This window comes from Lissotriton helveticus, chromosome 7 (genome assembly GCF_964261635.1).
Source record: "Lissotriton helveticus chromosome 7, aLisHel1.1, whole genome shotgun sequence".
Lineage (NCBI taxonomy): Eukaryota > Metazoa > Chordata > Amphibia > Caudata > Salamandridae > Lissotriton > Lissotriton helveticus.
Window position 1 is genome coordinate 68,207,913 of NC_136068.1, and position 14,717 is coordinate 68,222,629.

Consider the following 14,717-nt stretch of genomic DNA (forward strand, 5'->3'; position numbering starts at 1 on the left):
CACAGAAGTTAGGAATCCTAACTTTAAGACTCCTGAATGCCTTCTGTAAATACCGAAAGTCTTAAAATTGGGATTTTTCTAACTTTACTACTACTAAACTGAGAAAAATCCCAATTTTAAGACTTTCGGTATTCACAGAAGGCATTAAGGAGTCCTAAATTTAGGACTCCTGACTTCTGTGAATACCGAAATGGTAGTAAGTTTAGGATTTTGTCTTAAGGTAGTTCTGTGAATCGGGCCCTTAGTGCCTGGTAAGCACAATGCACAGATTGTGTGCATTTGGTAGCTGTGTAAATGAGAGGGAACATTTGTTTTGGACATGTGCAAGAAGGTGTGTAACCTTCACACATCAGTCTTTACCCCAGATGACCTTTACCCCACAGTCGTTATCACACAGGTAAGTACCACACAGGAAAGTGATGCTAATGGGGTTTTACCCTTACCTCAGCATCCTTTACCTTTAAATAGCAGTGTGGGTGATTCTAGGGTTAATGGATGGGCAGAGGTAAAGGAGGAAAGGGTTTCTTAGGGTTCAGGGGAGGTAGTGGGTCCCGTGCTCATCATACCACTGGAGTCAAGCTATCCTGCCTGATGAGGGGTGATACCCCAAAACCTGCCCCAGGATGCTTGTTTCTGGTCCAGCAAGGACCTGGCCAGGCAGTTCTGGCTGGACTGTTCCCAAGGGGAGCAGGGTCAAGACTAATTTGCATATGGCTGGGTTTGAACTGGAATGGCATGGTGAGCAAGAGAATGATGGATTTAGGCGCAGATCTCTGTACTGGGGTGAATGTTTGATATTGGTCAGGATTCCGTCCTTCATTGGTTCTTTTTGGTTATGATCAAGCGTAATGTCTTAGTAGAATACCTAAAGCATGAAGAAGTGCCGTGAAGCAGGCTGATAAGAGCATCAGAGACAAAAGCAGCCGAAATAATATGACAAGAGATGAGAGACCACCCAGTCCACCATATATTTGACATATCTGGGTTTTCTGAGTCCCATTTTCCTGTTACTCATGTAGAGGACCCTCAGGCACTGACTTTGCCCAGGAGGAATGGTGCCTGAGACATACTTAGATAAAGGGAAGGTTGATCCCAGAATACCAGCATTGATTGTCAATACGGGAGTGGCCAAACGTCTTGCTGGACCTATTTGGATGGACAGTGAGTGGTGTATGTAGGGGCATGCAAGTGACACTGACTATTGCTAGATTCTGAATACAATTTAATTTAATTTCTGGTCTTGGGGTCACAGTACTATCAAGGGGATGTTGCAATGAAGCACAGCCTCAATGCAAATATGCAACGGGAACGTGTATATTGAGGGCCCTTTGTGATCCTACTGCTGCTGCAACAAAGGCATGCAGCCTGTACTCGGGTGGAACTGAAGAATACTTTCGAAGGAGAACACCCGTTTAGAGAAGCGGGCGGCGGCGGGATAATGAAAATTGGAAAGTAATTGGCAGACTTTGGAAAGATTAGGAGTATCTGGCATTCTTTAATAGAAAATCTACGGCAGCAGCCCCAAAGTGTTTACCGCCCGCGGTGTATGAAGTTTGAAGAAACGAACACAGGTGCTTTTTTATTGGTCGAGGAAACCTTCATAGACAAGCATTAATTGGAAAGGAAACTCGATTCTGTTAAGGAGGTACCAATGAATTAACGTAAAGATTAAGCCCTGATGAAGCCGATTGGTTATCTTGAACCTCGGCGAAACGCATTGTCATGACAAAAGGGATTGGAGTTTGAAAGAATAATTAAAAAGAAGGAAGAAATCTTCAAGAGCCCAATGGATTGTCCTATGTTTTTTTGAGAAAAAGTACTATTTTTGTGATAAGTGGTGTGCTGCGATCATTGGTATAAAATGCAGCCTGCAGTGATTCTCAGAACCAGATGGGCCTGTGGGACTCAAAGGTATCACTAATTTAGCTCCTGACTTCTCATCCTGCCATTTCCTGCAGTTCCCTTAAAGATGCACCCAGCAATCCCACCCAAGCACACCACCCCCTGCCCTACTAACCTTTGCTGAGACCTCTCCTTCCATCCAAGGCTCCAGTTTTCCAACTGATGCAAATAATCTGCCTTCCATTTATTTCCCCTGCCCTGCTATAAAAAAACCTTTCCTCTTCCATAAACACCAAGCCTGCTCTCTCACCTGCGCAATCAAGATGCCCACCACAATGGCCAGCTGGTGGAGGGTCCCTAGGGCACCACGAAGGCTGGTGGGTGCAATCTCTCCAATGTACATGGGTACAAAGCCTGTGCTGAGCCCACTGTAAACACCAACGATGAAGCGTCCAATGATAAACATTTCATAGGCGCGGGCCAGCTTGGAGAAGCCCATCAGTGCCCCACCAACAATGGGCAAGACGTTGGCCAACAGCATGGAGTTCCTCCTGCCAGGGGAGAATAAAGAGAAAGTATGAACACTAGTACCATGGGAGAGAGTTTGAAGAACATATACGTCAGCACAACTCAACCATCAGTCACTCACCTGCCAAGGCGGTTGACAAATAGCCCCACGGAGAAGGATCCTACCATTCCACCAATTGAAAAGATAGAAACCGAGACCGACCAGAGAGAGGTCAGGAAGTTGGCATCTATCCATTTGTGGTACCGGGCCATGTACGTCTCATTGTAAAACGTCTCAATGATCTGAAGGGAGGCAAGAATGCAGAAGAGTTAAGAGCACCATGTCCCAGAAACAAGGGGGTGTTGCGAGTCCCAGTGGTGTTTCTGGGTCTTAGTACTGAAAGACTATGATGGAAGGGGAAACAACCTTTACAACGCAACTTTTACAACGCACTACCATTACAACGCAACATCCTTTACAACGCATGCCATTACAACGCAACCATTACCACGCATGACACTACAACGCATACAATTACAACTCATGTTGTTACAACGTAGTCATTACAACGCATACCATTACAACGCATACCATTACAACGCATAGTACCCTTACACTATCCAACACTTACCCTACTGTTGCACCCCCTGGAGTTAGAATAGTAATTTGTACCCCCACACTATCCAACACTTATTCTTCCGTTGCACCCCCCTGGAGTTAGAATAGTAATTTTTACCCCTACACTATCCAATACTTACCATACATGCAATGTAATGGTATGCGTTGTAATGGAATGTGTTGTAAAGGTAGTTTTAAAAAATTCGTTGTAATGGCATGCGTTGTAATGGAATGCGTTGTAAAGGATGTTGCGTTGTAAAGAATGCGTTGTAAAGGTATGCATTGTAAAAGTATGCGTTGTAACATCATACATCCGATGGAAGAAGTGGGCTGAATGAGGATTCTAGGGATAGGGTCCAGACAATTGATTACAATAAGGGTGCACGATGAACACCTGGGTGAACGTCCTAGTACTGAAACAGTGGGAGAGGATGCAGAACAGGAAAGGTGAATTTTCTTAGAAAATCAAAATGTCGAGACATGTCTCAAAATTATGGGTTTCATCGGTGAGGTGCACTCTCTGTCCGTCTGGGTTAGCAAGCATGGGACCCAGTTTCTGGCCATACCAGTACAACTCAATGAGAAAAACAAAATATGTTGGTTTCAATTCACCTTACCCATTGCTAGTTGTTCTAGAAACCTTCCATTCCATCTCTTTTGTTCACAGTGCTATTATAGGCATGGATCAACCATATGGCAATCAGTCTTGGTTCCACCCAAAAGAAACAGTCCTGTCTTCCCTGTTCGGCCGTATCCTCTCCGATGGGAAGACATCTAACTCCACATACATTCCAGATTTCATGGGCCTCCAGGGTAAGGTGCAGCAGGCCTCTTGCTGCAAACTATGGGTAATATACATCAGCTTTTATTCTGACATCTAGATATGTCCCTTAGGATAAGTCAAAGGAAAAAAGGAAAATGGTACTCTCCATGTGGGTTCTTCTACTGGAAAAGATAGGGAGCTGCAGGTCAGAAGAGTGATTGTGAGAAATGGGGTTGTTGGTTGAGGTGGTGTGAACCCTTCTCAAGCAACAACCACAATCTTTGTCATTACATTTGTTGGACTTGGGCCTTGTGGCAGGTTCACCCCTGAACTTTTTGCCTTAAAGTATAGTGATTTCTGGTCTTTGCGCACTTTGACACTGTGGCGCAGTGTAAAGTGCGTGCGCTCCCTGAGTGCGTGGAGTGGGATAGGCCTGCCCTCCCATAGGAATGCATGGGGAATGTATGGGTCCCTGGTAGTTCCTGATGCGTGGGGAGTGCAGGCTCGAGTTTAGTATGTGTGAACTCGTGAGGGTGAATGCTGCGAGATGGTGTATGCGGCATGTATGTGTCTAGAAGGGAAGTGCTACTTCTGGACATTGAGATATGTGTGCAGTGAGGGTGCTGGAGTGTGATTGGCTGGAGCTGGCTGGCATGCCAGGCTCCAGGAAGTCTGGATGGGTCTGCCCGGTGGTGAGTGTGAGATTAGCATGAGTGATGTGTGGGAGGAGTGTACCTGTGTCCTGGATGGGCTGGGTTTTCCCCACACAATGCTGGCTCCGCCCCCCTGTGGTGTGACTGATGACCCTAGCCTCCCCAGTGAATGAAATGGGTGGTTGGGCCATCAAGAGTACTCAAGAACCAGCTGCGACTGGTTCCGCCCCCACCCTGCCCTTAGACAAAGGATTTGTCTGTATAAAAAGAGGCTGTGACCTCTTGAAAAATGTTCTTGTTTGCTGCTTGAATCTGCCAGGGGCGTGCTGCTGCTTGGGCTCAGGGATGGCTTGCCTCCCTGAGCCCTGCCCAGCCCCTGGACTTCTGCTGTCCTGGACTCTACCAGGACCTGATTGATGGCTGTTGCCCTAGCACCTGGAAGTGCTTTATGGGTGCTCTGCTAGCGCAAGGAGCGCTTTATTTGCCTTGCGCCTGGAAGCGCTTCCTTCTCTCAGAGAGCGCTGGGAGCGCTGGATTATTGCCCCAGGGCTGTGGCTGGCCTTAGCGCCCCGTGAGCGCTTTACTTTGCATGCCTGGGCAGAGCGCTGTCGTTTTCCCTCGGAGGGAAGCGCTCCTGCCCTTTTTGGTGCCCCAGAGTGCTTTGTTGCACTTTATTCTTAAATTACGGGTGCCACCCCGTTTATCTGGTCCTGAGCGAGTGCCCACCTCGCTGGTACCTTTTAAATGCTTCTCGAGGGTGCCCACCCCTCTTCAATGCCCCCGAGATTCACCGCCGCGGCCCGAGCGCCGCAAAACAGGAAGCAAGGCACTACGGTGCCTGACGCGGGGCGGGACTTACGGTTTGCCGGAGGAAGTCCCGCCCGCCGCCGCGCTGTGATTGGCCAGCGCGCCAGGAAGAGGAGTTTGGGTCCGGAGCCTTGCAGCTCCCCCCTGGAGTCCCGGTCCCGAGATGGGGGACCGGGTGAAGATGAGAAAGAGAGCGGGCGGGGCTCCCATGAGGTGAGGGAGAGCCCCGCTCGCTGCCAGAAGATATCTGCCGAGGCCCCCGTGGGCGAGGGAGAGCCCCGGCAGACTGCTGCTCGACGACTGAGTTCCCCGCCGCCTCCGGAGAGCAGCCTGTGAGTAGGGCTGCCCCGGGGGTGGTGAAAGTGCGTGAGGGATTCCCTCACAACGCTGAGCGCCCCGTTTGACAGAGGGCCGCTCCCACGGCCCCCAGTAGTTGTTCTTCGAGCCTAGAGGGCTCGCTGAGGGCATTTCCTTGTTTCCGAGCCCAGAGAGGCTCAAGAAGGCGCCACAGTTGTTTGCAGAGCCACAGAGGCTCTGGAGGGCAGTTATTGATTTTGAGTCCCCGGAGGGGGGACTCCCACGATGGGCAAGTGATGTTCTAGAGCCCAGAGGGCTCCCACAGTTGATGCAGTTTTTGTTCCTGAGGGGTCAGTGAGGGCCCCTGGCGCAGATGTGTTTCCAGCTGCCCAGCAAGTAGTGGGCCGCTGCACCGTGTAGGTATTTCTTTCCCTAGGGACATGTACTGTGGACGTTAGGAGTGAGGCGCACTCCTTCATCCCTGGCCTTTCCCAGCTGCACAGCACTTAGTGCCAGCTGCAGCGTTTAGGCCCCCTGTTCTGTCCCTCAGCTGCCCAGCACTTTGTGGGCAGCTGCAACGTTTAGGTCTTGGCGCAGTGGCGCAACCTGGACCCTGGACTTTGATGTAAGTTCATGTTAATGTGATTTCTGCAAAGTGCTCTTTGCTGCACCTCTGAATGTGTTGTTGATGCATCATGTGCCTTGTTCCTTACACCGCTGAACGTGTGTTGATGCGTCATGTGTTTCTCTTACACCTCTGAATGGGTAGATTATTCATCATGTGTTCTCCTGCGCTGCACCTCTGAATGTGTTGATAATGCGTCATGTGCCTCCTTTACACCTCTGAATGTATGCATTGCATCATGTGTTTTGTCCCCAGGTCTATGCCCCTACTTGTATTGTGATACTGAGGTGGTTGTTCTTGCTAGTGCAGGTGGTGCTAGTAAGGTCCTGGTTCCCTGCGTGACCTGTTCCTAAGGTGGTTAGGATTGCGTAGGGGGGACTTACCAGTTACCAGTGGGTACTGGTTGTGTGCTTTATGTCTTATATTGTGCTACAGTGATTTTCTGTTATGGTCTAAGTGATATACCAAGGGCTTGATACTGAGCTCGCCCCCTGACCAGAGTCCCAGGACCAGTGGACTCTATTGTGCCGTCCCTGACAAATTGCTGGGACTTGTCTGATCTCCCTGGGCCCCTGGGGCCTCGCTGAAGTGTGCCTCGCTCGTTCCCCTCGGCAGCTCGTGCCGGCCGCCCGTCCAAGCCTCGAGCCGCGCCGCCCTCCCCTGAGCCGCGCCGCTTCGCTGGGCCGCCCGCATCCTGCCTCCCCCTCCTCTTCTGAGCTGCACACATTGGTCGCCCCAGAGAAACGCTTGTACCTTGCCGGCCGCCCGTCCAAGCCTCGAGCCGCGCTGCTCTCCCCTGAGCCGCGCCGCTTCGCTGGGCCGCCCGCTCAAGTTTACTGAGGAGATCACTCGCATTATCCCGTGCAACCAGGACGGAAGGTACTGTCTGATAGGCTATGTTCTAAGTTCTAGGCCTATAAGTATTGTATTCTACGTTCAGAAAGTGCTATTCCTGACGTGGTCCAGGTGGCCCTGTCTTGTAAATAATCCCTTGTAAATTCTGCCCGTGCCTCTGGCACATTGTAAAGTGTGTTTTATCTAATGTGTTTTGGTGTAATACAAAGGCTATTTTTATTTAACCTTGTGTGGAGTTTCCTTTGTGGTGGGCCTTTGGGTGTTGTTGCTGGGGTGCATGCGCAAATACTTAACTTACATCGCCTCCAAGTTTAGCCTTGCTGCTCGCGCCACGTTACCTAGAGGGTGAGCAGGGGTTATCTTGGCGTGTAACTCCCTTGCCCTGACTTGGGAGTGGTGGTCTCTGACTGACTTTGGCGAAAGCCCTGGCCAGCCGGGGATCCCATTTCCAACATTGGCGGCAAGCGGTGGGATAAGGATTTGTGTTTGCGTTGTACCACAGTAGCAGCTGGCTGCACCACAAAAGTCTGCATTTTAGATATAAACATTTTGTGGATTATTGTTTTAAGTTTGCTGAAAATGTCATTTCTGTGGAAATGTGTTTCTTGTGCACTTTGAGTTAGGTGTCCCTAGCTCGGGAGGGTAGATCATCCCCCTAAGTGCAGTGTGTTTTCTGGATTCATCAGAAGGGTGGGATCCAGTGGTGGCAGCATAAGTGTGTCCAGTGCATGTGTCCCCCGTCCCTGCCCTGGAGTAATGGTACCTGTGTCAAGTGTGGTCAGGTTGAGAAGTCAGGGGTGGTAGAAACTGCCTTACCAGTCTGGGGAGGGGTGTGTGTGGATGAATGGTGTGTGGCACTGGACGTGTTTGTGAGTTCTCTGGATGGGGAGCTTGCTGAATGCTTGTGTACTCTTGTTTTGCTCAGATACCTAAGTCCTGTGTGTTGAACTTTTCCCAAGAACGTCTGCAGACAGTGGAGCCTGCTTTTTGATTTCTGTGGTCTGTTTAGAGACAGAATTTTGGAGTTGGTAATGTTCTGGGAGAAGAGAGGCATAGGGGATGGAGTGATTCCAAAAGGAGTGTCTGAGGTGTCTTCCAGCCCAGCGTGGTGGAAGAGGTTCAGTGTAGCCCAGCTAGGTCTCGGTGTAGGGGCTCACGTCCTGTCTCAAGAGGAGAAGGAGTGGGTGGGACTGCATGTCTCCAGGTGCCCGAAACCCAGTGTCAGGGCCTGGAATGTTTCTGAAGGGAACATCAGGTCGGGGGCCTAGGCTGTACCAACAGGTCATTTGAGGAGGATCTTCCAGAGTATCTGGAGAACGTGGAACCTCTGTAACCAGGGTTCCAGTAGTTCTGGTGTCTGGCCGTACCGCTCCAGTTGGGAGGGTGCAGAAGTCCAGATGGAGGGGTGCGAGGGGGATAGGTTCCCCAGTGGAAGAACCAGTGGGTCAGGGGCCAACCAGAAGGGTTGTGTCGGCAGGGAGTGACCATGGTGATGCCACTTCTGTCCTGAGTGTTAGGCAGACTTGTACACGACACATTAGTTGTGTCACCCTCAAGGAAGTCCTGGTGCGCCAGGCATCTGACCAAAGGGTAGCGTCCCTAGGTTAGGGAGCCAGGTTCAGGTGTTGCCTGTCCTGGACGGCAGGGCCACTGTAGCCAGTGTCCTGGCCGGTTTGTCTTCTAGGGGTACCCCTGTGAACACAGGTGGGGCTCATCTTAAGTGAAGAGACCCTGTGTTTCCCAGAAGGGGTGGTACAGGCCTAGCAGGGATCTTTAGGGTTCTTGGCTGAGTGTTGTGGTACTACCCTGAGAGCAGGTGGGGCCTACCTTAAGTGGAGGGACCCTGTTCTACAGTGGGAGGGTGCAGAACTCTGGAAGGGGGTCAGAGGAAGTCTGACCCCTGTGCATCCAGTGAATTTGAATCCCAGGTGGTAAACCAGTTAAGGGAGCTGTGACTCAGTCATGACCACCCTGGTGTCCTGTAGGCACCGCACTGAGCAACGTCCCCCTCGAGCAACGCCGCCTCTGCGCTCACCGACGTCGTCTCGACGCCGTCAACGAGCCATAGGATGCACCGCAACTGGGGGGCACCGCGACGTGCAACGCCTCGCTACACCGTTCTGGTGGTGGTCTGATTGTGGTCACTGCTGCTGAGGAAGTAAGGTCCTAAACTGGTGGGAGAGTTGTGTTCTGGAGGGTGCTTCAGAAGTAGAGGTAGGGTGGGGCATTCTTGCCCGTGACCTCTGGTCAGCCTGAGGGTGCGGACCCTAGGTTGAAGGATCAGTGGTAGTTTGGAACTACACTGAGAAAGGAAGTGGAGAATGGCTATTGTAGGCCAGGGGTTACTACCCCCCACTCTGTGTATTGGCAAGGACCAGTGGTATCTGGGTGGCCTAGGGCCTGGTCCTAGCCGTGGACAACTAAGGAGTACCAGTGGGGTAGCCTAGTTGGGCCTGTTTTTTTTAAGTATGTGCTTGTCTTATGGATCAACGTGGCGTAGAACCGGAGGGTGTCCCTGCAGTGCGGGCCCGCGTCCGTGTTCTATCGCCCCAAGCAGGGAAGTCCATCACAGTGGTGATTGGCCTACCCTGCGTTTTGGCTGGAAGGGGGTTGTGTTGGACGTGAGCCTTGTGGCAGGTTCACCCCTGAACTTTTTGCCTTAAAGTATAGTGATTTCTGGTCTTTGCGCACTTTGACACTGTGGCGCAGTGTAAAGTGCGTGCGCTCCCTGAGTGCGTGGAGTGGGATAGGCCTGCCCTCCCATAGGAATGCATGGGGAATGTATGGGTCCCTGGTAGTTCCTGATGCGTGGGGAGTGCAGGATCGAGTTTAGTATGTGTGAACTCGTGAGGGTGAATGCTGCGAGATGGTGTATGCGGCATGTATGTGTCTAGAAGGGAAGTGCTACTTCTGGACATTGAGATATGTGTGCAGTGAGGGTGCTGGAGTGTGATTGGCTGGAGCTGGCTGGCATGCCAGGCTCCAGGAAGTCTGGATGGGTCTGCCCGGTGGTGAGTGTGAGATTAGCATGAGTGATGTGTGGGAGGAGTGTACCTGTGTCCTGGATGGGCTGGGTTTTCCCCACACAATGCTGGCTCCGCCCCCCTGTGGTGTGACTGATGACCCTAGCCTCCCCAGTGAATGAAATGGGTGGTTGGGCCATCAAGAGTACTCAAGAACCAGCTGCGACTGGTTCCGCCCCCACCCTGCCCTTAGACAAAGGATTTGTCTGTATAAAAAGAGGCTGTGACCTCTTGAAAAATGTTCTTGTTTGCTGCTTGAATCTGCCAGGGGCGTGCTGCTGCTTGGGCTCAGGGATGGCTTGCCTCCCTGAGCCCTGCCCAGCCCCTGGACTTCTGCTGTCCTGGACTCTACCAGGACCTGATTGTTGGCTGTTGCCCTAGCACCTGGAAGTGCTTTATGGGTGTTCTGCTAGCGCAAGGAGCGCTTTATTTGCCTAGCGCCTGGAAGCGCTTCCTTCTCTCAGAGAGCGCTGGGAGCGCTGGATTATTGCCCCAGGGCTGTGGCTGGCCTTAGCGCCCCGTGAGCGCTTTACTTTGCATGCCTGGGCAGAGCGCTGTCATTTTCCCTCAGAGGGAAGCGCTCCTGCCCTTTTTGGTGCCCCAGAGTGGTTCGTTGCACTTTATTCTTAAATTACGGGTGCCACCCCGTTTATCTGGTCCTGAGCGAGTGCCCACCTCGCTGGTACCTTTTAAATGCTTCTCGAGGGTGCCCACCCCTCTTCAATGCCCCCGAGATTCACCGCCGCGGCCCGAGCGGCGCAAAACAGGAAGCCAGGCACTACGGTGCCTGACGCGGGGCGGGACTTCCGGTTTGCCGGAGGAAGTCCCGCCCGCCGCGGCTCTGTGATTGGCCAGCGCGCCAGGAAGAGGAGTTTGGGTCCGGAGCCTTGCAGCTCCCCCCTGGAGTCCCGGTCCCAAGATGGGGGACCGGGTGAAGATGAGAAAGAGAGCGGGCGGGGCTCCCATGAGGTGAGGGAGAGCCCCGCTCGCTGCCAGAAGATATCTGCCGAGGCCCCCGTGGGCGAGGGAGAGCCCCGGCAGACTGCTGCCCGACGACTGAGTCCCCCGCCGCCTCCGGAGAGCAGCCGGTGAGTAGGGCTGCCCCGGGGGTGGTGAAAGTGCGTGAGGGATTCCCTCACAATGCTGAGCGCCCCGTTTGACAGAGGGCCGCTCCCACGGCCCCCAGTAGTTGTTCTTCGAGCCTAGAGGTCTCGCTGGGGGCATTTCCTTGTTTCCGAGCCCAGAGAGGCTCAAGAAGGCGCCACAGTTGTTTGCAGAGCCACAGAGGCTCTGGAGGGCAGTTATTGATTTCGAGTCCCCGGAGGGGGGACTCCCACGATGGGCAAGTGATGTTCTAGAGCCCAGAGGGCTCCCACAGTTGATGCAGTTTTTGTTCCTGAGCGGTCAGTGAGGGCCCCTGGCGCAGATGTGTTTCCAGCTGCCCAGCAAGTAGTGGGCCGCTGCACCGTGTAGGTATTTTTTTCCCTAGGGACATGTACTGTGGACGTTAGGAGTGAGGCGCACTCCTTCATCCCTGGCCTTTCCCAGCTGCACAGCACTTAGTGCCAGCTGCAGCGTTTAGGCCCCCTGTTCTGTCCCTCAGCTGCCCAGCACTTTGTGGGCAGCTGCAACGTTTAGGTCTTGGCGCAGTGGCGCAACCTGGACCCTGGACTTTGATGTAAGTTCATGTTAATGTGATTTCTGCAAAGTGCTCTTTGCTGCACCTCTGAATGTGTTGTTGATGCATCATGTGCCTTGTTCCTTACACCGCTGAACGTGTGTTGATGCGTCATGTGTTTCTCTTACACCTCTGAATGGGTAGATTATTCATCATGTGTTCTCCTGCGCTGCACCTCTGAATGTGTTGATAATGCGTCATGTGCCTCCTTTACACCTCTGAATGTATGCATTGCATCATGTGTTTTGTCCCCAGGTCTATGCCCCTACTTGTATTGTGATACTGAGGTGGTTGTTCTTGCTAGTGCAGGTGGTGCTAGTAAGGTCCTGGTTCCCTGCGTGACCTGTTCCTAGGGTGGTTAGGATTGCGTAGGGGGGACTTACCAGTTACCAGTGGGTACTGGTTGTGTGCTTTATGTCTTATATTGTGCTACAGTGATTTTCTGTTATGGTCTAAGTGATATACCAAGGGCTTGACACTGAGCTCGCCCCCTGACCAGAGTCCCAGGACCAGTGGACTCTATTGTGCCTTCCCTGACAAATTGCTGGGACTTGTCTGATCTCCCTGGGCCCCTGGGGCCTCGCTGAAGTGTGCCTCGCTCGTTCCCCTATCCAGCTCGTGCCGGCCGCCCGTCCAAGCCTCGAGCCGCGCCGCCCTCCCCTGAGCCACGCCGCTTCACTGGGCCGCCCGCATCCTGCCTCCCCCTCCTCTTCTGAGCCGCACACATTGGTCGCCCCAGAGAAACGCTTGTACCTTGCCGGCCGCCCGTCCAAGCCTCGAGCCGCGCCGCTCTCCCCTGAGCCGCGCCGCTTCGCTGGGCCGCCCGCTCAAGTTTACTGAGGAGATCACTCGCATTATCCCGTGCAACCAGGACGGAAGGTACTGTGTGATAGGCTATGTTCTAAGTTCTAGGCCTATAAGTATTGTATTCTACGTTCAGAAAGTGCTATTCCTGACAGTGGTCCAGGTGGCCCTGTCTTGTAAATAATCCCTTGTAAATTCTGCCTGTGCCTCTGGCACATTGTAAAGTAAGTTTTATCTAATGTGTTTTGGTGTAATACAAAGGCTATTTTTATATAACCTTGTGTGGAGTTTCCTTTGTGGTGGGCCTTTGGGTGTTGTTGCTGGGGTGCATGCGCAAATACTTAACTTACATCGCCTCCAAGTTTAGCCTTGCTGCTCGCGCCACGTTACCTAGAGGGTGAGCAGGGGTTATCTTGGCGTGTAACTCCCTTGCCCTGACTTGGGAGTGGTGGTCTCTGACTGACTTTGGCGAAAGCCCTGGCCAGCCGGGGATCCCATTTCCAACAACATTAACCTGTGCTTAACTCTCTGGGTGCTTTGCACAAAAGTTGTCAGGCTTAACTTAGAGGCAATGTGTAAAGTATTTGTGCAGCGGTCGAACAGTAAAAAAAATTGAAAACACCATACAAGAAAAAATCCCACATCAATTTAGAAAAACAGAGTAAAATGTAATCAATTCTTTGACACCCAAATGTCAAAAATCCAATCAGTAAACCCAGAGCAATGATTTTTCAAAGTTTTAAGTGACATCTTCTGCCTAAAAGGTCAAGCCTCAACTGCGGACATCTATCCGTGTGAGACCAGGCCATAGTCGAACATTATGGGCAACTGTGATGGGGCACAGCCTGAAAGACATTCTCTATTTTCATTCCAAGACAGTCAGGAGCTAGACATCTGCAAAATGTGCAGGTGTCTGGCTGCCAGGGGCAGCTCCTTCACTAGGGCGGAGGAGCGTTGCAACACTGCTTTCTCGCAGTGCGAGAACCAGAAACTTAAAATGGTAATAAATTTCAGTTATTACCATTTAATGTTTGGCTGCAGGTGGGTGGGTGGGGCTGCTCTGCAAGCACAGGGGAAAGGTGTGCTTACTCCTGCCCTGAGGTCGCAACAACCGTTTGGTCAGCCCTCTGGGGCCACCCAAACCAGTCATGCTTACTCTGCCCTTCTCCATACAGGCTGCAATGCAGCCTACATGGAGAACATGTCCTCCCCATAAGCGCCTGGCTGGGCACCGTCCCGACCAATCACAATGTTGCTTGCAGTGTTGTGATTGGCTTAAGGGAGGAGGGAGCCTGGCTGCCTGCTTCCTGCCGGAGGCAGGAGAGCAGGAGCCCAGAATACACTGGACCCGGCAGGTGGATAGTTAAGTTTAAATTATTATATTTTTTTCATTATTAAATTAAATACCCCTGCGCAACCTCCCCACGACCCCCCTCCCCGTGCGACCCCCTGCACCCGCCTCTCATCCACAAGCCATGCTGGCCGCGACTGCTGGCTGCCTGAGCTGACCTTTGCCAGGCAGCTTGACAGTTGACTTAGTTTCTGACACTGTATGATGATTGGCTGAACACACCGGGAGGACCAGAGAGGGAGCAGTCAGAGATTAGCATAATGGAGGCTTGAAAATCCGCTCTCCTGATTGAAGGAGTAAATGTACGAATAGCGGACAAGTTTGTGGTGAAAGTACTTGGCGGGAAGGATTGCACCTACCAGATGGACTTCATTTTGAATTGAACAGAGTAAGTGAAAGGTTAGTTTTGATATAGGATTGAGTCATGGCCCACAGAGGGGAAAGGAGTGCGTGCCAAAAATTGGGAGGTGTAGGTCTCGCTTCATTAACAGAATATGATGGAAGGCTTTTGGAATATTTTTATGCCTTTTACTTTTTCTAAACAAGGGTGGTGACAGTAATGAAGAGTGATTGGGATAAAGTGCATTGAGGGACACCCTCATCATTAGACTGACAGTTATACCATGTTCCCGTTTCGGCCAGATCACACATACAATTGAAAGGACAGACGGATGCTGCCAAGAGGGGTATCCTGTTAGAACCTTACTGCGAATAATAATGTTTTAAGGTACTTTTTTGAAATACATGGTCATAATAAGTTTTGGTTGAGGTTGGTCACACGGAGACTCTTTTTTCTAAGTAAATTGGGGTAGTATTGGGTGGATGTGGTGTAAAAAATAAATCAAATACAAAAAATAAATAAAGTAAGAGGAAGTGTTTTAAGGGTGCGGTAA

The 14,717-nt window shown here is 51.7% G+C and overlaps 1 protein-coding gene across 2 annotated transcripts in view; it reads right to left on the minus strand.

The window, feature by feature from the left end:
• Positions 1-14,717, minus strand: part of LOC144768074 (solute carrier family 2, facilitated glucose transporter member 3-like) — a 63,224-nt gene that overhangs the window by 15,182 nt on the left and 33,325 nt on the right. For both annotated transcript variants that reach the window (XM_078651462.1, XM_078651461.1), the window contains exons 3-4: positions 2,492-2,652; positions 2,153-2,393 (exon numbers count right to left, since the gene is read on the minus strand). In XM_078651462.1, coding sequence (XP_078507588.1) covers positions 2,153-2,393; positions 2,492-2,652 — 402 coding nt within the window. The remainder of the gene's footprint in view (positions 1-2,152; positions 2,394-2,491; positions 2,653-14,717) is intronic.